The sequence below is a fragment of the Pseudophryne corroboree genome, chromosome 11, assembly GCF_028390025.1.
Source record: "Pseudophryne corroboree isolate aPseCor3 chromosome 11, aPseCor3.hap2, whole genome shotgun sequence".
NCBI classification, from domain to species: Eukaryota; Metazoa; Chordata; class Amphibia; order Anura; family Myobatrachidae; genus Pseudophryne; species Pseudophryne corroboree.
Genome location: NC_086454.1, coordinates 189623423 through 189649310, shown reverse-complemented (window position 1 = coordinate 189649310; position 25888 = coordinate 189623423). Strand labels below are relative to the sequence as shown.

Here is a 25888-nt window from a genome sequence, read left to right as displayed (position 1 = left end):
GGACAAACAAAAGTTAATTCTGCCCCTCACCACATAACTGAACCTAAGGATGGAACACAATCACAATTTACTTAATCTAAGATTTATTTCTGAATTTCTCAGAAAGAAACTTTTGGCCTAGGGGTGCTGTGAAAATAATTCTGATACTCTAGGGCGCAGTGATTCAAAAAAGTTTGGTAACCACAGACATATGGGTTATGTTTTGCTATGTAACTATGTTATGTTTGAAAATGTCAATAAAACAATATAGAAAAAAAAAATAGGATTTCAATTATGTACCGGTAAATCCTTTTCTCGTAGTCCGTGGAGGATGCTGGGGTCCACATTAGTACCATGGGGTATAAACGGGTCCACTAGGTGCCATTAGCACTTTAAGAGTTTGAGAGTTTGGGCTGTGTCCTCCCTCTGTGCCCCTCCTACCAGACTCAGTCTAGAAACTGTGCCCGAGGAGAATGACAGCTCACACATACAAGGCAAACCAAGCAAACCCGCTTATAAACTCAGCAACGGCTGAACAAGATTACTTAAAGTAACAAAAAACCAGTACTTAACCAAGAACTAAGCAGTACTGAACTAAGTAACCACAGCAGGATCACAAAGCGCTGGGCGGGCACCCAGCATCCTCTACGGACTATGAGAAAAGGATTTACCGGTAGGTAATTAAAATCCTATTTTCTCCTGCGTCCTAGAGGATGCTGGGGTCGACATTAGTACCATGGGGATGTACCAAAGCTCCCAGAACGGAAGGGGAGCGCGGAGGCTCCTGCAGAACTGATTGACCAAACTTCAGGTCTTCAGAGGCCAAAGTATCGAACTTGTAGAACTTTGCAAACGTGTTCGACCCAGACCAAGTAGCCGCTCGGCAAAGCTGTAAAGTCGAGACACTCCGGGAAGCTGCCTAGGAAGAACCCACCTTACGAGTAGAGTGGGCCTTAACAGATGTAGGACACGGCAATCCTGCCATAGAAAATGCATGCTGGATAGTGAACCTGATCCAGTGAGAGATCGTCTGCTTAGAAGCAGGACACCCAAGTTTCTTTGGATCATACAGGACAGTGTCCGATTTTCTGTGACGAGCAGTCCTCTTCACATAGATTTTCAGAGCCCTTACACCATCCAAGGACTTTGATGAAGTTGAGGAGTCAGTAGCAACTGGCACCACAACAGGTTGGTTGATATGAAATGCCAACACAACCTTCGGAAGGAACTGCTGACGTGTCCGGAGGTCAGCTCTATCTTCATGGAAGATCAAGTAGGGGATCTTACAAGACAAAGCCCCCAACTCCGACACATGTCTAGCAGAAGCTAAAGCCAACAAAGCGACAGCCTTCCACGTGAGAAACCTGACCTCAACCTCCGGTAGAGGTTCGAACCAATCCGATTGGATATCCCAGGGCGCCGTAGGCAGCACAAAGGGAGGCTGGATGTGCAGAATCCCTTTCAAGAAAGTCTGAACCTCAGGGAGGGAAGCCAATCGTTTCTGGAAGAAAATGGATAGGGACGAAATCTGGACCTTTACGGATCCCAACCTCAGGCCCATATCCACACCCGCTTGCAGGAAGAGGAGAAACTGTACCAGTTGAAACTCCACTGTAGGAAACTTCTTGGACTCGCACCAAGATACATATATTTTTTTCCAAATGCGATGGCAATGTTTAGACGTTACTCCTTTCCTAGCCTGTATCAGGGTAGGAATAACATTGTTCGGAATGCCCTTCCGAGCTAATATCTGGCGTTCAACCTCCATGCCGTCAAACGTAGCCACGGTAAGTCTTGATAAGCGAACGGCCCCTGCTGCAGCAGGTCTCCGGAAGAGGAAGAGGCCTCGGCTCTTCCAGCAGTAACTCCAGAAGATCCGCGTACCAAGCCCTTCTTGGCTAGTCTGGAGCAATGAGGATTGCCTGAACTCTTGTTCTCCTTATGAGCTTAAGAATCCTTGGAATTAGCGGAAATGGAGGAAACACGTACACCGACTGGAACACCCACGGAGTTACCAGGGCGTCCACCGCCACTGCTTGTGGGTCTCTTGACCTCGAGCAATACCTCCAAAATTTTTTGTTGAGGCGGGAGGCCATCATGTCTATTTGAGGAACCCCCCAAAGGTTTGTCACCTCTGTTAACACCTCTTCATGGAGGCCCCACTCTCCTGGATGGAGATAGTGTCTGCTGAGGAAGTCTGCTTCCCAGTTGTCCACTCCCGGAATGAAAAATTGCAGACAGTGCTAATGCGTGCTTTTCTGCCAAGAGGATGATTCTTGTCACCTCTGACATTGCAGCTCTGCTTTGTGTTCCACCTTGTCGGTTTATATAGGCCAACGTTGTTACATTGTCCAACTGAACTTGAATGGGTCAATCTCACAGAAAGTGAGTCGCTTGGAGAAGACCGTTGTATACGACTCGACTCTTAGTTCCAGAATGTTTTTTGGAAGACAGGATTCCAGACTTGACCACCTTCCTTGGAAGGTTTCCCCTTGAGTGACAGCGCCACAGCCTCGGAGACTTGCATCCGTGGTTAGAAGGATCCAGTCCTAAATCCCGAACCTGCGGCCCTCCAGAACGTGAGGCATTTGTAGCCACCAGAGAAGTGAAATCCTTGCTTTTGGCGACAGACGTATCCTCATGTGCATATGTAGATGAGAAACAGACCAATTGTCTAGGAGATCCAATTGGAAGGATCAAGCAGCATGAAATCTTCCATATTGTAGAGCCTTGTAGGAGGCAACCATCTTCACCAGAAGGCGAATGCACTGATGAACGGAAACCCAGGCTGGCTTCAGGACATCCCGGACCATTGTTTGTATCACCAACGTGTTCTCCTCCGGTAGAAACACCCTCTGCACTTCCGTATCGAGGATCATCCCCAGGAAAGACAATCTCCTTGTTGGCTCCAAATGTGACTTTGGAAGGATCAGGATCCAACCATGGACCCTGAGCAGATGAGTCCTGAGAGCAATAGACTGCAACAGCTTCTCCCTGGATGAAGCCTTTATCAGCAGATCGTCCAGGTAAGGAATTCGGTTCACTCCCTGCCTGCAGAGGAGAACCATCATCTCTGCCATCACCTTGGTGAACACCTTCGGTGCCGTGGAGAGACCGAATGGCAGCACCTGAAACTGATAGTGACCGTCTCACAGTGCAAATCTGAGACAAGCCTGGTGCGGAGGCCAAATCGGAATGTGGAGATATGCATCCTTGATATCTAGGGATACCAGAAACTCCCCCTCCTCCAGACCTGGGATCACCGCTCTCAGAGACTCCATTTTGAATTTGAACTCCATTTCAAGTTCAAAATTGGTCTCACCAAACCATCCAGTTTCGGTACAACAAAGAGGCTTGAACAGTAACCCACGCAGTGCATATGAGGTGGAACTGGATCAATGACCTCTGCCTTTTCCAATTTTTGGATAGCTTCCTGTAGGACAGTTCTGTCAGACAGTAAAGATGGCAAGCCTGATTTGAAGAATCAGTGAGGTGGGGTTTCTTGAAACTCCAGTCTGTACCCCTGGGACACAATATCCTGTACCCAGGGATCCAGGCCGGACGACACCCAGACGTGGCTGAAATGCCTGAGTCTCGCCCCCACCAGCCCATCCTCCAGGCTGTGTGGTCCACCGTCATGCTAAGGATTTTGAGGAACCAGAGGCAGGTTTCTGGTCCTGAGAGCCTGTGGGTGTCAGGCTTTTTGGATTTCGCCCGCCCACCTCTAAAGAAGGTGGTAGGAGGCTTGGACTTTTTTGTCTTAGAGGTCCGAAAAGGACTGTGATGCAGATAAAAAAAAGGGTCTCTACGTAGAAGGTGTAGCTGAGGGAAGAAAATGTGAATTACCCACGGTTGCCGTGGAAATCCACGCATCTAACGCTTCCCCAAATAGAGCCTGACCTGTGTAGGGTAGGTTCTCCACACGTCTCCTGGATTCCGCGTCTGCAGACCATTGGAGTAGCCAGAGTCCCCTGCGAGCTGAGAGACATGGAAGATATCCTTGCAGTCAGCGTACCCAGGTCCTTCATGGATTCCACCATGAACCCCTCAGAATCCTGTATGCTACGTAAAAATAATTAAATGTCACTTCTATCGATTGAATCCAGATCCTCTAGTAATGTGCCTGACCACTTTACTATAGCTTTAGAGATCCACGCGCAGGCAATAGTAGGCCTCAGCGCTATCCCTGAAGCAGTGTATATGGATTTGAGCGTAGTGTCAATCTTACGGTCAGCCGGGTCTTTTAACGTGGTAGACCCAGGGACAGGCAAAACCACCTTTTTTGACAGTCTGGAAACAGATGTGGGAAACAGAAGGGGAAAGCAAACAGAATCCTTTTAGGAATCTAATTTTTTCTCTGGGTCTTCCCAGGATTTTTCAAATAAAACTTTTAATTCTTTAGACGCAGGGAAGGTTAGCGAGGCTTTCTTATTATCTGTGAAGTAAGCCTCCTCAAACTGCTCAGGTGTTGTGTCAGTTATATTTAACACCTCTCTAATGGCCTCAATTATGAGCTACACCCCCTTCGCAAGGGATGTCACCCCCCTCAGCACATCCCAATCACCGTCTGTTGGGTCAGAGTCGGTATCCGTGTCATCTTGCATAATTTGGGCAAGTGCACGTTTCTGTGGGTATATGCCAGGGGATTTTGAAGGAATAGGAACAGAACCTGACCAAACTGCCATAGACTTCTTTAAAACCTGAGTTTCAGTCTCAGTATGAGCTACCCTAGTAGAGATCTGAGACATCATTCCCTTAATAGCAGTTAACTCAGGCTCAGCAACAGGGATCTCAGACAATGCATTACATTCCTGAGAGGAAATGTCCTCTGCAGCATAAGACACAGAGTCCCTGGACATGGCTATGTGAGACAACACCACCCACCCACACACAGGGAAATGTCAGACAGTTTCCCCCCAAGTATGCCACAGAGAAACACAGAGATTGGAGCCAACCCACACACAGCGCTTCCCAAGGTAGTTATAATACAACTACCTGGCACTTACTGTGTACCTTAATAGACTACACAGTAATTACACAGCCTCCCCCCCTTCTACAACCCCCTAGAACCGCAAAGGATAGCTAGAGTTGCTTGGTGGGACAGCTCTGTCAGTGTCACTGTAGAGGATCTGCAGGCAGGAAAATGTCGCTGAACGCTGCTGGGTCCGCTCTGAGAAGCTCTGCCCCATGAACATGGCGCTGCTTTCTGCTCTCCACTTCTTTATACTGGCCTGAGGAATTGTGCTGGCAGCGTTACCGAGATCCCTGACAGCCTTGGAGCCAGTGTAGGGTATAGGCACTGGCACTATGTACTGCTGAGCCTCCGGAGCGCAGTTAATACTGCGCTCCCACCCTGTTGCCACCATCTTCACACCGGCTCCCCACTTGCCAGGGGGGTCGGTGACTCACTCGCCACCGGAATCTTCTGGCTCTGTTAGGGAATGGCGGCAGTGCTGCAGGAGTGAGCGGTCGCCTGGGGCGGCTAACGATCAACACCCTCAGGAGCTCAGTGTCCTGTCAGTGGAGATAGTGGCTCAGACCCAGCAGGGCGGACACTACTTCCCCCCTAAGTCCCACAAAGCAGGGAGGTTGTTGCCAGCAGCCTCCCTGTGCCTATACTACTCTTAGAAAAAAATAAAACTAAAGAAGCTCTAGGAGCTCCCCTAGCTGTGACTGGCTCCTCCGGGCACATTTTACCACATGAGTCTGGTAGGAGTGGCATAGAGGGAGAAGCCAGCCCAACCTCTCAAACTCTTAAAGTGCCAATGGCTCCTGGTGGACCCATCTATACCCCATGGTACTAATGTGGACCCCAGCATCCTCTAGGGCGTAAGAGAAAAAAAAGTGTACACTTTATGGGTTTTTTGTTCCCAGCGTTTTATATGCAGGACTGCGTTCAATCGAATAAAAAAGCCTGCCTTGATATATTAATAGATCGTACGCTAAGCTCCCCAGCACAATATTAAGGATTCAGAACGGTCTGGGTGTAAAAGCACATTAAAGCATTCGGGATGCGCACAGCGTCTTTAGAAAAACTTAATTCAGTAAAAGATCAATTGACATTAAATGCACTGGAAAAAGCCTAGCATATTAATGGCATACTGATGGACACATTCCTCAAGTTCTATTACTTTCTGACACAAAAATACCAGATCCCCTAAATTCTGTAGGGTTCAGGAGCACTGTGTGTGGTGGGGAGGCAGAAGCACATTCTACAGTCATTCATGTTTATGAGAAAAACAGACTAGTAATGGTTTCTTATGGAGAAAAGTAGTACTGCATAAAATTACTCACCCCTTGCTGAAACAACAGCTAAAGGATTGTGGCAGAAAACAAAACACACACGGAAAAAAAAAAACTATCACATATTCCCAATGACTAAAGAAATAAGGAGGGTGGTTACACATTCTCGCCACTTTCATTAATTAAATTGTTTAAGACCTTCAGCAACGTTTTGTACACATAGCGCTGGTTTCAGTCAGCGATTTTCATCAAAGCCTTTCTATCACTAGGCACAGTTTTTTATTTTTATTGACCACAACTGCTTAGAACTTACTCAGTTATCTCCTCCGTCACAGTGTGCTCCACCTGCAGTCGAGAGTTGACTTCTATGAAGTAGTGTTTGCCATGTTTATCCACAAGGAACTCAACTGTACCTGCATTTTCATAGTTGACCTGTAAACACACAAGGTGAAGATTCAGATTGGCATGGTACAGTAAGTAGCGTCAGAGATGGATTTAGACCTCATGGGACCCTAAGCAAGACACTGATTTGATTTGGGTCACCTTCCTCAAACAATCCTCAGTGTGGGCCCCCCCACCAATTGTAGCAGACAGGTCCCCGCTCATTAGGCCGCCCCCAGGCAGTGTATGCACCCCAATCCGATTATAGCAGTCGGATGGTAGTTGTACTAGTGTAATTATTATTTTTTTATTACCAGTTATTTATATAGCGCACACATATTCCGCAGCGCAAAGAACATATGGTCATTCACATCAGTCCCTTCCTCGGTGGAGCTTACAATCTATATTCCCTACCACGTGAACACATTCACGCTAGGGTTAATTTTGTTGGCAGTCAATTAATCTAGAATATACTGTGGGGAGAGGGCCTGGACTGCACACCCTAGCTTCTTATAATGGGATGTACTACCTTGCTGGGACTTAGTACTACAAGAACAAGAGCGCAGGTGCACCACACAACCATTAAAATTATAATAACCATCATATCAGAGGTTCTTGGCATATATTGGCCAATATATGAGCCTGCCAAACTTCTTCACGGTGACCTCATCGGACAGGTCACTAACATTATGGGGGTTCGCCTCTGGGGCACAGGGCATACCCAAACCACCCTAGGGCACCACACAAATAAGGGATAGAAGTGAGAAATCAGTGTTAAGCAAGTGAAAGAAGCTGCTAAGTATTGGAAAGAGGACAGCAGTAAGGTGTCAGTGTTAGAAAGTGAGGTTAGCTGATCAGTGTTACAAGCAGGGTCGAACTGGCCCACAGGGGTACAGGGGAAACCACCGGTGGGCCCCACTGCCTGAGGGCCCACTCCTTCCTCTAGGGATCAGGTTCCAGACTGTGCACTTGTATTGTATATGGTAGATATGTTGCACAGGTATATTGTGTATTTCAAGCCTATGTAGGGGTTGGTCACACCCCCTTTGTAGGCTGACCACACCCATAAGTATGGGCCCCTATCACTGCATTCCCCCGGTGGGCCCTTCATGCCCCAGTCCGACACTGGTTACAAGTGTAAAAGATGTGTGAAAAATGCTGCATAAATATAAACAAACACAGGGTGATATAGGTGTTAAAAATAAATGTAAGGTGGTGATGCCCCAAAGTGGCCCAGCCAGAGCAATCCAAGGAGCCCCACACCCCAAAAGTTCACCCCTCAACCAACTTTCTATATAATTGAAAGTATCTTACATATGGCTTTTCTGCAGTCAGCATGTGCTAGTTCCCTGTTTAAAGCCTGAGAGGCAGTGGGTTGGGTGCTAATCCAGAATGAGGGCGCCCCAACGCACATAATATATTGTGTGGAGAGCGCCTGGACTGCACACCCTAGCAAACCCACACAAGTACCTGAAGAATATACAAATCCCATATAGCAAGTGCCATGATTAGAATTGAACGCATGACCTGAGTGCTTTGAGGCAGTAATGCTAAACATCACACCATCCGTTTACACTGTGAGCACTGCGCACAGGCAGGTCCAGCAACTGGCACCTGGCAGCCTGCCGGGAGTATTCAGCTAGCTCAGCAATGTACATTTTCAGCTAGCCTCCTGGGACCCGCTGGGCTGTTGCGGCTGCTTTGCAAATCCACGATTGCACGGTAGTGAGTTTGCTAACTTGTCAGACCTCGTATAATGGAGTCACACTAAAAGGCACTAATATATAGTCAATACAGTCACTGACTGAGGGGTGCAGTAATGGATATTATAAGGGATGGGGGACCTGATAATAGGGGAAGGGGGATGTGCTACAATCAATGGGGGGGTGGGGGTTTAGGACATGTATAATGCAGGCCAGGCACCCATACCTTATAATACTTATTATTACATCCAATCACAATAGTGTTGACTGCATTATATACAATAGTATACCGATCCCGCTAACACCAAACAAGCTGCCCCAAAGCCACATCGCTCCCTTTTCAATAAAATCCCCTTTTAAATAAACAACCCACTCTAATCTCAGACTGTTTAAATGATGTTTGTTATATTACAGATACTGTATAAAATAAGCATCAATGATAGGTGCAGGGTGGTAGATTGATTACTGTCCCAATCGTGCAGTTCCTCTTTCCTGTCGCTCTTTGTTCTGTTGCTTCTAGCACACTCTGGACTGTATCTCAGTGCCTAGAAACAGACCAGAGTGTGCTAGAAGCTCCAAAGCAGAAAGTGACCCCCCCCCTCCCCTTCCCCCACGCATGAAAGAGGAGCTGCATGGGTTATGACAGGTGCAGGGTCGTAGACTAAACACTAGATGAATTACTCATCTATCCCAACAAAGACATAAGATGCATGCAAGTTTTAACACACGTGTTTTTCATAAAGCCGTTATCGGTTTGTCTTTAAGACTTTACTTGGCAATAGAGATTTAGAACAAATGAATGTCTGAACCGTATCTTGCATGTCTTTGTACTGTGCAAGCTCTAAAACTGTGCACACCAAAATAAGGGTAAATCAGAGTCCTAAATGAAACGCACCCACACTTACTATTCAAGAACCGTAACTGTGCTATAACACAGCATTATCACATACTGTAGGCCAAGTTCAGTGAGAGCATGTAAATGGGAACTGCAGCTATGCAAAGATGGACGCAAGCATAAATGCATGCAAATCAAGTATACATAGAGGTCTGGCACATCACAAGATGCATAGAACTATCCATACATCCATTGTTTTTGCGCGCACAGATTTGTAGCAACATTCATACAATTTCCCTCCAAATCTGTACATACAGTATGCACTGGCTTATTGTCTAATCTTAATAAACATAATTTCCAAACACCTAATTCCCATCACTCTAGCTTTACGGATTCAACATTGACATTATACTGTACAGGGTCATTATTCATGAAACCAGTTAAATCTATGACAATAGAAAAATAATATATATAAATGAATGTTTGAAAGGATAGCATTAAACTGAAACCCAGGATACTCTGTGCAGAGGGGATATTTAGGTAAAGCCACAAGGGTCATAGTGAGATTCTACATAAACAATTTGACAAAACATATCTACAACTTGTGGCTAGTTATGAAACGCAGTTAATGGGCACCATGTGAAATTTTGATCTATTTCTCCTAGTGAAGGACAGACTATGGGGGTGATTTAATTATCTGCAGTGGCTGCTCGCATCACAGGTAAATATGGCAGGACAACGTCACTCCTATTACGGCACATGCCTATGCAAGGTAAACGAACAATGTTGAGAATGCTTTGTGCTTTTGCTACCAGCTTTTTCATGCCCTTCCAACTGCACGGGCTTCTCATTTAATTGAATTAACCCCCCACTGACTTGTGTTGCAGGCAGAGTATAGCCATCTACAGTATATACAAAAATGAAAATGTGACATGATTGTACTTGTAAGACCTGGCAATATGCCCAGCCTAACTCAACTACAATGTAGCAAAAGTTTTACATTTAGTTTGGCAGCGCCTCTACGTGACCTGTATTGACTGAATTTAGTCTGCAAGGCCAAATTAACAGCAGCATTAAAAGGCTGTAGAACTTCTGTAATTATTGCATTCCCATTAATGGAATGAAATATAGCCCATGCTTGCACCATATCAATTCTATGCTTGAGGAAAGAGCATCATTGATAGGAATAGATGAATTTAGTATCCCATGTCTGGGGAGACAGAGAGAACAGAACAACCAGGGGATCTGTCGTTGTAGCTGCCTCAGCACCAACAGCGGAGGGCTAGAAGAGCAGGGGGAAGTGGCCAGCCTAGAGTTACCACCTGCCAGGGGTTGTGCTATGCTGCAATACAGCAATGGCTCCACAGTCTCCCGTGTCTGTACATGGCCCCACCTCCTCTTCACAGGTAGCAGCATCGGCAGGACCTGCTTGCACAGGCATCTGTTTCCTGCCTGGGCACTGCTGTGCAGCTGAACTGCAAAAGGTAAGTTAAAGGTATGGAGGGGTTGGGAGTAGTTTATGATCGGTAATACTAAAGAGTTAATGATTCAATGGTGTTAATTAGAATTACTTTTTTTATGAGACAGAGTGATCTAAATAGGAGTTTAACACTACTGTTGTCTGTAGTATATGGCAGCCGCTAATGCTGTCCTGTGGTACATGGCGGTCAGGAATGCTGACGGTATTATATGGTGGCAATATGGGTACAGTTGCTCCTCACATGCTAGGTAGTGGTGGGGCTACGCCGCTAAAGAGTGTGGCCGTACCACCTTCAGGGGGGCCAGGAAGTTGCGGTACCTCAATCTAAAATTCCTCATGTCTGCCCTGACCTGTGCTACCTTTGGATTTGTATATGCAGTTGTGATTCAGATGACTGCCCTCCTAATATCAGTTCTGTCCTGTAAAATGCATAAAAAACAGTGATAACTATAGACTGCAGGAGCTTTAAAATAAACAACCTAACATACATAGGTAAAAATAAACCATGTTCTACTTTTCATTCCTTTCTGCTCCCTCCCTTTCCTAAGATATCCCTGTGCACAGCACAGTCTAATCCGTTCACCTATCAAATATAGAACCAGTGGCATTGATTTAAACACTGTGTGCAGAAGCCTTTATGTATTCTCATGGATGGGAGAATAGGTTAGCAGAATATAGCAGCAACTAGGGCTACAACAAAGCTTAGTGTGCAGGGCGGGAACTCAATACAGTCAGTTTCTACTGCTCGAGGTGATCAGATCTGAATTTGTAAGGAAAAGCCTACACCTGACCACCACAAAGTAAGTATTGCAATTACAGTCATTTAAGGTCATCAGAACGCATACAATAATGGAAAGCTAAGCTATACATCACTGCAATGCTGCAACTATGCAATCAAGCCAGACATAAATATGGAAACCTAGATAGGTACACTATTGCTGGTTTGCCTTAAGGCCCATACACACTAGACGAGCCCCCACTGATGCAGATATTAGCAGCAGCGGTGACCCGATGGGGTGCCGGCATTAGCAAGTGCATACACACCTGCCGATGCCAGCGGGGAAGGGAGCAACGGCGAGGGGATTGACGCCCATGCTGCACCTCTGTCGTTCACAAGGACCTCCCTCGTCGGTACATAGTTCAGACAAGGGAGGGGGGCGTTAACGATGCATGGGAGCACGCATCGTTAACATTGAGTGTACACAGTAGGCGCGAGTGTAAAAGATCTTGCTCAGAATGACCCTTCTGAGCGATATCTTTTATTTTCTCGTCTAGTATGTATGGGCCTTTAGGTGTCAGATCACCTTTTCCTTAACTGCTTTAACTGCATGATAAGAAACTTCACATGCAAGTGCTAGATTACACACTGCTACATTTACCGATCTGCAATTTCCTTTACAAATACAGTTACTGATTTCTCTTGTAAAGCTAACTTATTACTCTGCTCAGGAATGACTGCCCTATCACCATCAGGCTTTTATTTTCATGTTTAACTCTTTGAAGATCTCCAAACAAATCACAGTAATAAAGAAATAATCTGAACACATGTATTATGTGGGTTACAAGTACAGAGAACAACACATAACATGCAGGAAAAGTCTTCTACACTTTGGATTTAACAAAAGTAGATAAATCTTAACTTAAGCTTCATCAGTTCATACCCCTTTCACATTGCAAACCCATGCCCGACCCAGGATTTTGAACCCGGGTCAGACCCTTTCACACTGCATTTTCGACCTGGGTTATTCCAGGGTTGGCGCCTGTCACAGTGAACCCAGGTCACCCATGTAAATACTATGGATGTAATTTAAAATTGACTTTTTCTGGCTCACAAAGATGAGGTATCAAAAGGAAACAAAAAGGAAGGGGTGGGGACTGCTCATAGCATTGCAGCAAACATGGCCGACCAAGCATGTGTGTAGCCTAGAGTTCATGATTTTTTATTATTTATGAATTGTTTTTTTATATAGCGCAGCATATTCCGTTGTCTTTTACAATTAGAACAGTAATAGAAACAAAACTGGGTAAAATCAGACGACCTAGAGGTAGGTAAGTCCTCCTCACAAGCTTACAATCTATACAGACATAGGCATTGATACACAAGGATAGATGTTACCTACTGCATAATGGGCCATCAGATTGCAAAGGTTCTTAATGGGCTGTATGACATGGTGCCCAGCAATGGCCAAGGGTCAGTAATGTGTGAAAGTGAAGAAATATAAAATATGTGAGGTTAAGTGTGGACTGTACAGAGAGGATGTAATTAGATTGAAGCATTGAAAGTTATGTGGGTGGGTACAAAATTTAATAAGCTTGTCTGAAAAGGTGAGTTTTTAGGGAACCTTTAAAGGTTTGGAGACTAGAGGCGAGTCTTATTGTGCGTGGGAGGGCATTCCAGTTATTTTGAGAGGGAGCAAGTATGCGTGCGGATGAGAGATGCAGATCTTGTGCACAGATGTGAGGTCGGGTAGGTAAATATTTTGAGATGAGTAAAGAGATGTATGTTAGGGCAGTTTGGTTAATAGCCTTGTATGTAAATAAAAGTATTTTATATTGAATACAGTAGAATACAGGTAACCAATGGAGGGACTGACAGAGCGGATCTGCAGACGATGAATGTCTAGCGAGGAAAATCAGCCTTGCAGCTGCATTCAAAATGGATTTTAGTGGTGACAGCCTATTTTTGGCAAGACCAGTCAGAAGACTATTGCAATAATCAATGCGGGAGATATTGAGTGCATGGATTACAGTTTGTGCTTGTGTAAAATATGGTGAAATTTTGGAATGTTTCTTAGATGCATGTAACACAGGGCCATAACTAGGTGTGTGCCAGTGGGGCGCTGCTGATTTCCCCAGCTGAGGCGCAGGGCTGCTGCATCGTGAAGTGTGGCAGCTCCCCATGCAAGGTAATTAGACACCCCCCTCCTCTCTCTTTACCTGGCGCAATGTGCCTCTACCTGGCACAGTGTGTCTAAGGGACTCTACCTGGAGCAGTGCGTCTAAGGGGCTCTACCTGGCACAGTGTGTCTAAGGGGCTCTACCTGGCACAGTGCGTCTAAGGGGCTCTACCTGGCACAGTGTGTCTAAGGGGCTCTACCTGGAGCAGTGCGTCTAAGGGGCTCTACCTGGAGCAGTGCGTCTAAGGGGCTCTACCTGGCACAGTGTGTCTAAGGGGCTCTACCTGGCACAGTGTGTCTAAGGGGCTCTACCTGGAGCAGTGCGTCTAAGGGACTCTACCTGGCACAATATGTACAAGTGGCACTACTGTGTGCTATAATGTGAATAATGGACACTACTGTGTAGTGTAATGTGAATCGGAACTATTATGTGGCCATGCCCCTAAATTTTTGGTGCTGTCCCTATTTTCAGTATTGGGGGGGGACCAACTCCCTTTCTGGCACAGGGCACCAAAAGGTCTAGTTACGGCTCTGATGTAAAATTATTTTGATATAGCTTTAATGTGGGGAACAAAGGACAGTTCAGAGTCAAGAATGACCCCTAGGCAGCGAGCTTGTGGTGTAGGGTTGATTGTTGAGTTATCAACATAAGAGATATCAGGTTGGTAAGTATTGTTTCTACAGTACTGCTGTTTGATACAGCCAGCGCTGCTCTCGAAGTCTGCCGTCTGTGTGTACAGAGCTGTGGCTGTTGACATCATCATGGAGACATCCAATCAGTGCCTTTTTTTGTGCTAGGCTGAATAACCCCGGACAGACCCTTTCACACTGCACATGTACCAATGCCCAACTAATGTTTAACCCTCCTTTGATCCCGGGTTAAAATGCCGGGTGGCGCGACCCAGGTTATTTCACTTTGGCGCTTTCACAATGCTCCGCGACCGACCAATAGCCTGGGTTATTTTTGTCGATGTGAAAGGGGTATTTCTCAGTCAACCCAACACCAGGACATAGATTACACTCCTATTAAAAATATAAACTTGCATTTATTTTTATTATAAAGTTAACTATATTCTTCTAGGTTGTGATATCTCAACTATACAGATACTGTAGCTAGATATAAGAACGAAAGACGACACTCTGTGGTCTTAGTATCAGTGGAAATAAAATCATAACAGCAGCAGCGGATTGCAACGTTTCAGGTGTTTAATACTCGTCGTCAGGCTAGAAGCAGATTTCCTGGACCCTATTGCTGGGTTCAGCTGGGAAAGAATTGAGACGGTACTCCATGGACTTCCATAAGAACGTGTCTTAGAAAACAACATCACAACAAAAAAATAAGAATTTACTCACCGGTAATTCTATTTCTCGTAGTCCGTAGTGGATGCTGGGACTCCGTAAGGACCATGGGGAATAGCGGCTCCGCAGGAGACTGGGCACAACTAAAAGAAAGCTTTAGACTACTGGTGTGCACTGGCTCCTCCCACTATGACCCTCCTCCAGACTTCAGTTAGGATACTGTGCCCGGAAGAGCTGAAAAAATAAGGAAGGATTTTGAATCCCGGGTAAGACTCATACCAGCCACACCAATCACACCGTATAACTCGTGATACAATACCCAGTTAACAGTATGAGAACAACTGAGCCTCAACAGATGGCTCAACAATAACCCTTTAGTTAAACAATAACTATATACAAGTATTGCAGACAATCCGCACTTGGGATGGGCGCCCAGCATCCACTACGGACTACGAGAAATAGAATTACCGGTGAGTAAATTCTTATTTTCTCTGACGTCCTAAGTGGATGCTGGGACTCCGTAAGGACCATGGGGATTATACCAAAGCTCCCAAACGGGCGGGAGAGTGCGGATGACTCTGCAGCACCGAATGGGCAAACTCTAGGTCCTCCTCAGCCAGGGTGTCAAACTTGTAGAATTTAGCAAATGTGTTTGACCCCGACCAAGTAGCTGCTCGGCAAAGTTGTAGAGCCGAGACCCCTCGGGCAGCCGCCCAAGAAGAGCCCACCTTCCTCGTGGAATGGGCTTTCACCGATTTAGGATGCGGCAGTCCAGCCGCAGAATGTGCAAGCTGAATCGTACTACAGATCCAGCGAGCAATAGTCTGCTTTGAAGCAGGTGCACCCAACTTGTTGGGTGCATACAGGATAAATAGCGAGTCAGTCTTTCTGACTCCAGCTGTCCTGGAAACATAAATTTTCAGGGCCCTGACTACATCCAACAACTTGGAAGCCTCCAAGTCTTTAGTAGCCGCAGGCACCACGATAGGTTGGTACAGGTGAAAGGCTGATACCACCTTTGGGAGAAATTGGGGACGAGTCCTCAATTCTGCCCTATCCATATGGAAAATCAGATAAGGGCTTTTACATGACAAAGCCGCCAATTCTGATACCCGCCTGGCCGAAGCCAAGGCCAACAACATGACCACTTTCCACGTGAGATACTTCAATTCCACGGTTTTAAGTGGCTCAAACCAATGTGACTTTAGGAAATCCAACACCACGTTGAGATCCCAAGGTGCCACTGGAGGCACAAAAGGGGGCTGAATATGCAGCACTCCCTTAACAAAAGTTTGAACTTCAGGTAGTGAAGCCAGTTCTCTCAGGAAGAAAATCGATAGAGCCGAAATCTGGACCTTAATGGAACCCAATTTTAGGCCCATAGTCACCCCTGACTGTAGGAAGTGCAGGAAACGGCCCAGCTGAAATTCCTCCGTTGGGGCCTTCCTGGCCTCACACCACGCAACATATTTTCGCCATATGCGGTGATAATGGTTTGCGGTTACTTCTTTCCTAGCTTTAATCAGCGTAGGAATGACTTCTTCCGGAATGCCCTTTTCCTTCAGGATCCGGTGTTCAACCGCCATGCCGTCAAGCGCCCCTGCTGTAGCAGGTCCTGTCTGAGCGGCAGAGGCCATGGTTCCTCTGACATCATTTCTTGAAGTTCCAGGTACCAAGCTCTTCTTGGCCAATCCGGAACAATGAGTATAGTTCTTACTCCAATTCTCCTTATTATCCTCAGTACCTTTGGTATGAGAGGAAGAGGAGGGAACACATAAACCGACCGGTACACCCACGGTGTCACTAGAGCGTCCACAGCTACCGCCTGAGGGTCTCTCGACCTGACGCAATATCTTTCTAGCTTTTTGTTTAGGCGAGACGCCATCATGTCCACCTGTGGCCTTTCCCAACGGTTTACAATCAGTTGGAAAACGTCTGGATGAAGTCCCCACTCTCCCGGGTGGAGGTCGTGCCTGCTGAGGAAGTATGCTTCCCAGTTGTCCACTCCCAGAATGAACACTGCTGACAGTGCTAACACGTGATTTTCCGCCCATCTGAGAATCCTTGTGGCTTCTGCCATCGCCGTCCTGCTTCTCGTGCCGCCCTGTCGGTTTACATGGGCGACCGCCGTGATGTTGTCTGACTGGATCAGTACCGGCTGGTTTTGAAGCAGGGGTTTTGCCTGACTTAGGGCATTGTAAATGGCCCTCAGTTCCAGAATATTTATGTGCAGGGAAGTCTCCTGACTTGACCATAGTCCTTGGAAGTTTCTTCCGTGTGTGACTGCCCCCCAGCCTCGAAGGCTGGCATCCGTGGTCACCAGGACCCAGTCCTGTATGCCGAATCTGCGGCCCTCTTGAACATGAGCACTCTGCAGCCACCACAGCAGAAACACCCTAGTCCTTGGAGACAGGGTTATCAGCCGATGCATCTGAAGATGCGATCCGGACCACTTGTCCAACAGGTCCCACTGAAAAGTTCTTGCATGGAACCTGCCGAATGGAATTGCTTCGTAGGAAGCTACCATCTTTCCCAGGATCCGCGTGCAGTGATGCACCGACACCTGTTTTGGTTTTAGGAGGCCTCTGACTAGAGATGACAGCTCCTTGGCCTTCTCCTCCGGGAGAAACACTTTTTTCTGTTCTGTGTCCAGAACCATCCCCAGGAACAGTAGACGTGTCGTAGGGACCAGCTGTGACTTTGTAATATTTAGAATCCAGCCGTGCTGTTGTAGCACCTCCCGAGATAGTGCTACCCCGACCAACAACTGCTCCCTGGACCTCGCCTTTATCAGGAGATCGTCCAAGTACGGGATAATTAAAACTCCCTTCTTTCGAAGGAGTATCATCATTTCGGCCATTACCTTGGTAAAGACCCTCGGAGCCGTGGATAGACCGAACGGCAACGTCTGGAATTGGTAATGACAATCTTGTACCACAAATCTGAGGTACTCCTGGTGAGGATGGTAAATGGGGACATGCAGGTAAGCATCCTTGATGTCCAGTGATACCATGTAATCCCCCTCATCCAGGCTTGCAATAACCGCCCTGAGCGATTCCATCTTGAACTTGAATTTTTTTATATACGTGTTCAAGGATTTCAAATTTAAAATGGGTCTCACCGAACCGTCCGGTTTCGGTACCACAAACATTGTGGAATAGTAACCCCGTCCTTGTTGAAGTAGGGGCACCTTTACTATCACCTGCTGGGAATACAGCTTGTGAATTGCCTCTAACACTGCCTTCCTGGCTGAGGGAGTTGTTGGCAAGGCAGATTTGAGGAAACGGCGGGGGGGAGACGTCTCGAATTCCAGCTTGTACCCCTGAGACACTACTTGAAAGATCCAGGGATCCACCCGTGAGCGAGCCCACTGATCACTGAAATTTTTGAGACGGGCCCCCACCGTACCTGGCTCCGCCTGTGGAGCCCCAGCGTCATGCTGTGGACTTAGAGGAAGCGGGGGAGGACTTTTGCTCCTGGGAACTGGCTGTATGCTGCAGCTTTTTCCCTCTACCTCTGCCTCTGGGCAGAAAGGACGCGCCTTTAACCCGCTTGCCCTTATTGGGCCGAAAGGACTGTACCTGATAATACGGTGCTTTCATTGGCTGTGAGGGAACATGGGGTAAAAATGTAGACTTCCCAGCAGTTGCTGTGGAAACAAGGTCCAAGAGACCCTCCCCGAACAACTCCTCACCCTTATTAAGGCAAAACTTCCATGTGCCTTTTAGAATCTGCATCTCCTGTCCACTGCCGAATCCATAACCCTCTTCTGGCAGAAATGGACATTGCACTTATTTTAGATGCCAGCCGGCAAATATCCCTCTGTGCATCCCTCATGTATAAGAGTGCGTCTTTAATATGCTCTACGGTTAGCAATATAGTGTCCCTGTCTAGGGTATCAATATTTTCCGACAGGGAATCTGACCACGCAGCTGCACATCCATGCTGAAGCAATAGCTGGTCTCAGTATAACACCTGTGTGTGTATATATAGACTTCAGGATAGCCTCCTGCTTTCTATCAGCAGATTCCTTCAGGGCGGCCATATCCGGAGACGGTAGTGCCACCTTCTTTGACAAGCGTGTGAGCGTTTTATCCACCCTAGGGGATGTTTCCCAACGTGACCTATCCTCTGGCGGGAAAGGGTACGCCATTAGTAACCTCTTAGAAATTACCAGTTTCTTATCGGGGGAAGCCCACGCTTCTTCACACACTTCATTTAATTCCTCAGATGGAGGAAAAACTACTGGTAGTTTTTTCTCTCTAAACATAATACCCCGGGTACCACAAAAAAGGGTAACATCAGAAATATGCAACACATTTTTCATTGCCTCAATCATATAACGTGTGGCCCTATTGGAAGTTACATTAGTCTCATCGTCGTCGACACTGGAGTCAGTATCCGAGTCGACATCTGTGTCTGCCATCTGAGGTAGCGGGCGTTTTAGAGCCCCTGATGGCTTTTGAGACGCCTGGGCAGGCACAGGCTTAGAAGCCGGCTGTCCCATATTTGGTATGTCGTCAAACCTTTTATGTAAGGAGTCGACACTGTCACGTAGTTCCTTCCACATAACCATCCACTCAGGTGTCGGCCCCGCAGGGGGTGACATCACATTTATAGGCATCTGCTCCGCCTCCACATAAGTCTCCTTATCAAACATGTCGACACAGCCGTACCGACACACCGCATACACACAGGGAATGCTCTGACAGAGGACAGGACCCCACAGAGCCCTTTGGGGAGACAGAGAGAGAGTATGCCAGCACACACCAGAGCGCTATATAACACAGGGATCCCACCATAAATGAGTGTTTTCTCTATCGTCCTAGTGGATGCTGGGGTTCCTGAAAGGACCATGGGGAATAGCGGCTCCGCAGGAGACAGGGCACAAAAAGTAAAGCTTTAGGATCAGGTGGTGTGCACTGGCTCCTCCCCCTATGACCCTCCTCCAAGCCTCAGTTAGATTTTTGTGCCCGGCCGAGAAGGGTGCAATCTAGGTGGCTCTCCTAAAGAGCTGCTTAGAAAAGTTTAGCTTAGGTTTTTTATTTTACAGTGAGTCCTGCTGGCAACAGGATCACTGCAACGAGGGACTTAGGGGAGAAGAAGTGAACTCACCTGCGTGCAGGATGGATTGGCTTCTTTGGCTACTGGACATTAGCTCCAGAGGGATGATCACAGGTACAGCCTGGATGGTCACCGGAGCCTCGCCGCCGGCCCCCTTGCAGATGCTGAAACAAGAAGAAGGTCCAGAATCGGCGGCATGAAGACTCCTCAGTCTTCTTAAGGTAGCGCACAGCACTGCAGCTGTGCGCCATTTCCTCTCAGCACACTTCACACGGCAGTCACTGAGGGTGCAGGGCGCTGGAAGGGGGGCGCCCTGGGAGGCAATGAAAACCTATTTTTGGCTAAAAATACCTCACATATAGCCTCCGGGGGCTATATGGAGATATTTAACCCCTGCCAGAATCCGTTAAGAGCGGGAGACGAGGCCGCCGAAAAAGGGGCGGGGCCTATCTCCTCAGCACACAGCGCCATTTTCCTTCACAGAAAGGCTGGAGGGAAGGCTCCCAGGCTCTCCCCTGCACTGCACTACAGAAACAGGGTTAAAACAGAGAGGGGGGGCACTAATTTGGCGTTAGAAATATATAAAAAAGATGCTATAAGGGAAAACACTTATATAAGGTTGTCCCTATATAATTATAGCGTTTTTGGTGTGTGCTGGCAAACTCTCCCTCTGTCTCTTCAAAGGGCTAGTAGGTCCTGTCCTCTATCAGAGCATTCCCTGTGTGTGTGCTGTGTGTCGGTACGTGTGTGTCGACATGTATGAGGACGATGTTGGTGAGGAGGCGGAGCAATTGCCTGTAATGGTGATGTCACTCTCTAGGGAGTCGACACCGGAATGGATGGCTTATTTAGGGAATTACGTGATAATGTCAACACGCGGCAAGGTCGGTTGACGACATGAGACGGCCGACAAACAATTAGTACCGGTCCAGACGTCTCAAAAACACCGTCAGGGGTTTTAAAACGCCCGTTTACTTTAGTCGGTCGACACAGACACAGACAGGGACACTGAATCCAGTGTCGACGGTGAATAAACAAACGCATTCCTTATTAGGGCCACACGTTAAGGGCAATGAAGGAGGTGTTACATATTTCTGATACTACAAGTACCACAAAAGAGGGTATTATGTGGGATGTGAAAAAACTACCGTAGTTTTTCCTGAATCAGATAAATTAAATGAAGTGTGTGATGATGCGTGGGTTCCCCCCGATAGAAAATATGGGCGGTATACCCTTTCCCGCCAGAAGTTAGGGCGCGTTGGGAAACACCCCTTAGGGTGGATAAGGCGCTCACACGCTTATCAGAACAAGTGGCGGTACCGTCTATAGATAGGGCCGTCCTCAAGGAGCCAGCTGACAGGAGGCTGGAAAATATCATAAAAAGTATATACACACATACTGGTGTTATACTGCGACCAGCGATCGCCTCAGCCTGGATGTGCAGAGCTGGGGTGGCTTGGTCGGATTCCCTGACTAAAAATATTGATACCCTTGACAGGGACAGTATTTTATTGACTATAGAGCATTTAAAGGATGCATTTCTATATATGCGAGATGCACAGAGGGATATTTGCACTCTGGCATCAAGAGTAAGTGCGATGTCCATATCTGCCAGAAGATGTTTATGGACACGACAGTGGTCAGGTGATGCAGATTCCAAACGGCACAAAGGTGTATTGCCGTATAAAGGAAGAGGAGTTATTTGGGGTCGGTCCATCGGACCTGGTGGCCACGGCAACTGCTGGAAAATCCACCGTTTTTTACCCTAAGTCACATCTCTGCAGAAAAAGACACCGTCTTTTCAGCTTCAGTCCTTTCGTCCCTATAAGAGTCATATCTGCCCAGGGATAGAGGAAAGGGAAGAAGACTGCAGCAGGCAGCCCATTCCCAGGAACAGAAGCGTTCCACCGCTTCTGACAAGCTCTCAGCATGACGCTGAGACCGTACAGGACCCCTGGATCCTACAAGTAGTATCCCAGGGGTACAGATTGGAATGTCGAGACGTTTCCCCTGCGCAGGCTCCTGAAGTCTGCTTTACCAAGGTCTCCCTCCGACAAGGAGGCAGTATGGGAAACAATTCACGAGCTGTATTCCCAGCAGGTGATAATTAAATTACCCCTCCTACAACAAGAAAAGGGGTATTATTCCACACTATATTGTGGTACTGAAGCCAGAAGGCTAGGTGAGACCTATTCTAAATCTAAAAAAAAAAAAAAATTTGAACATTTACAAAGGTTCAAATCAAGATGGAGTCACTCAGAGCAGTGATAACGAACCGGGAAGAAGGGGACTATATGGTGTCCCGAGACATCAGGGATGCTTACCTCCATGTCCCAAATTTGCCCTTATCACTAAGGGTACCTCAGGTTCGTGGTACAGAACTGTCACGATCAGTTTCAGACGCTGCCGTTTGGATTGTCCACGGCACCCCGGGTCTTTACCAAGGTAATGGCCGAAATGATGGTTCTTCTTCGAAGAAAAGGCGTCTTAATTATCCCTTACTTGGACGATCTCCTGATAAGGGCAAAGTCCAGGGAACAGTTGGAGGTCGGAGTAGCACTATCTCGGATACTGTTACAACAGCAGGGGTGGATTCTAAATATTCCAAAATCGCAGCTGATCCCGACAACAAGTCTCCTGTGCTTAGGGATGATTCTGGACACAGTCCAGAAAAAGGTGTTTCTCCCGGAAGAGAAAGCCAGGGAGTTATCCGAGCTAGTCAGGAACCTCCTAAAATCAGTGCATCATTGCACAAGGGCCATGGTAAAAAAAATGGTGACTTCCTTCGAAGCAATTCCAGTCGGCAGATTTCATGCAAGAACTTTTCAGTGGGATCTGCTGGACAAATGGTCCGGATCGCATCTTCAGATGCATCAGCGGATAACCCTATATCCAAGGACAAGGGTGTCTCTCCTGTGGTGGTTACAGAGTGCTCATCTTCTAGAGGGCCGCAGATTCGGCATTCAGTTTTGGATGTTGGTGACCACGGAGGCCAGCCCGAGAGGCTGGGGAGCAGTCACACAAGGAAAAAATTTCCAGGGAGTGTGATCAAGTCTGGAGACTTTTCTCCACATAAATATAGCTAAGGGTAAATTTATAATGCTCTAAGCTTAGCAAGACCTCTGCTTCAAGGTCAGCCGGTATTGATCCAGTGGGATAAAACATCACGGCAGTCGCCCACGTAAATAGACAGGGCGGCACAAGAAGCAGCAGGGCAGTGGCAAAAACTGCAAGGACTTTTCGCTGGGCGGAAAATCATGTGATAGCAATGTCAGCAGTGTTTCATTCCGGGAATGGAAACTGGGAAGCAGACTTCCTCAGTAGGCACGACCTCCACCCGGCAGAGTGGGAACTTCATGGGGAAGTTTTCCACATGATTGTAAACCGTTGGGAATTACCAAAGGTGGACATGATGGCGTCCCGTCTGAACAAAAAACGGGACAGGTATTGCGCCAGGTTAAGAGACCCTCAGGCAATAGCTGTGGACGTTCTGGTAACACCGTGGGTGTACCAGTCGGTGTATGTGTTCCATCCTCTGCTTTTCATACCTAAGGTACTGAGAATTATAAGACGTAGAGGAGTAAGAACTATACTCATGGCTCCGGATTGGCCAAGAAGGACTTGGTACCCGGAACTTCAAGAGATGCTCACAGAGGACTTATGGCCTCTGCCGCTAAGAAGGGACTTGTTTCAGCAAGTACCATGTCTGTTCCAAGACTTACCGCAGCTGCGTTTGACGGCATGGCGGTGGAACGCCGGATCCTAAGGGAAAAGGCATTCAGGAAGAGGTCATTCCTACCCTGGTCAAAGCCAGAAAGGAGGTGACCGCACAACATTATCACCACATGTGGCGAAAATATGTTGCGTGGTGTGAGGCCAGGAAGGCCCCACGAAGAAATTTCAACTCGGTCGATTCCTGCATTTCCTGCAAACAGGAGTGTCTATGGGCCTCAAATTGGGGTCCATTAAGGTTCAAATTTCGGCCCTGTCGATTTTTCTTCCAGAAAGAATTGGCTTCAGTTCCTGAAGTCCAGAAGTTTGTCAAGGGAGTATTGCATATACAACCCCCTTTTGTGCCTCCAGTGGCACTGTGGGATCTCAACGTAGTTCTGGGATTCCTCAAAACACATTGGTTTAAAACCAGTCAAATCTGTGGATTTGAAGCATCTCACATGAAAAGTGAACATGCTCTTGGACCTGGCCTGGACCAGGCGAGTGTCAAATTGGTGGGTTTTTTTCTCAAAAAAGCCCATATCTGTTTGTCCATTCGGACAGGGCAGAGCTGCGGACTCGTCCCCAGTTCTCTCCCTAAGGTGGTGTCAGTGTTTCACCTGAACCAGCTTATTGTGGTGTCTTGCGCCTACTAGGGACTTGGAGGACTCCAAGTTGCTAGATGTGGTCAGGGCCCTGAAAATATAGGTTCCAGGACGGCTGGAGTCAGGAAAACTGACTTGCTGTTATCCTGTATGCACCCAACAAACTGGGTGCTCTTGCTTCTAAGCAGACTTTTGCTAGTTGGATGTGTAATACAATTCAGCTTGCACATTCTGTGGCAGGCCTGCCACAGCCAAAATATGTAAATGCCCATTCCACAAGGAAGGTGGGCTCATCTTGGGCGGCTGCCCGAGGGGTCTCGGCTTTACAACTTTGCCGAGCGGCTATTTAGTCAGGGGCAAACACGTTTGTAAAATCCTACAAATTTGATAACCTGGCTAAGGAGGACCTGGAGTTCTCTCATTCGGTGCTGCAGAGTCATCCGCACTCTCCCGCCCGTTTGGGAGCTTTGGTATAATCCCCATGGTCCTTTCAGGAACCCCAGCATCCACTAGGACGATAGAGAAAATAAGAATTTACTTACCGATAATTCTATTTCTCGGAGTCCGTAGTGGATGCTGGGCGCCCATCCCAAGTGCGGATTATCTGCAATACTTGTACATAGTTACAAAAATCGGGTTATTATTGTTGTGAGCCATCTTTCAGAGGCTCCGCTGTTATCATACTGTTAACTGGGTTCAGATCACAGGTTGTACATTGTGATTGGTGTGGCTGGTATGAGTCTTACCCGGGATTCATAAATCCTTCCTTATTGTGTACGCTCGTCCGGGCACAGTATCCTAACTGAGGCTTGGAGGAGGGTCATAGGGGGAGGAGCCAGTGCACACGACCTGATCCTAAAGCATGGGTCTTCATCCTGTGGCCCTCCAGCTGCTGTGAAACTACACATCCCAGCATGCCCTGCCACAGTTTTGCTATTAAGGTATGCTAAAACTGAGGCAGGGCATGCTGGGATGTGTAGTTCCACAGCAGCTGGAGGGTCGCAGGTTGAAGACCCATGTCCTAAAGCTTTACTTTTTGTGCCCTGTCTCCTGCGGAGCCGCTATTCCCCATGGTTCTTTCAGGAACCCCAGCATCCACTACGGACTCCGAGAAATAGAATTATCGGTAAGTAAATTCTTATTTTTTCCCTTATAGCTGCTTATATTAAATATACTGCGCCTAAATTTAGTGCCCCCCCTCTCTTTTTTACCCTTATGTAGCTTGACACTGCAGGGGAGAGCCAGGGAGCGTCCTTCCAGCGGAGCTGTGAGGGAAAAATGGCGCCAGTGTGCTGAGGGAGATAGCCCCGCCCCTTTTCCGGCGGACTTCTCCCGCTTTTTCTGGAATTCTGGCAGGGGTATTTTTACACCTATATAGCCTTCCTGACTATATATGGTGTAGATTTGCCAGCCAAGGTGTATTATATTGCCCTCAGGGCGCCCCCCCCCCCCCCCAGCGCCCTGCACCCATCAGTGACCGGAGTGTGAGGTGTGCATGAGGAGCAATGGTGCACAGCTGCAGTGCTGTGCGCTACCTTGTTGAAGACAGAAGTCTTCTGCCGCCGATTTTCCGGAACACTTCTTGCTTCTTGCTCTGTAAGGGGGCCGGCGGCGCGGCTCCGGGACCGAACAGCGAGGTCGGGTCTTGTGGTCGATCCCTCTGGAGCTAATGGTGTCCAGTAGCCTAAGAA

The 25888-nt window shown here is 47.4% G+C and overlaps 1 protein-coding gene across 5 annotated transcripts in view; it reads right to left on the bottom strand.

The window, feature by feature from the left end:
- PC (pyruvate carboxylase) overlaps positions 1-25888 on the bottom strand; it is a 1082342-nt gene that overhangs the window by 521510 nt on the left and 534944 nt on the right. For all 5 annotated transcript variants that reach the window (XM_063945165.1, XM_063945163.1, XM_063945164.1 and 2 more), the window contains one exon: positions 6536-6654. In XM_063945165.1, coding sequence (XP_063801235.1) covers positions 6536-6654 — 119 coding nt within the window. The remainder of the gene's footprint in view (positions 1-6535; positions 6655-25888) is intronic.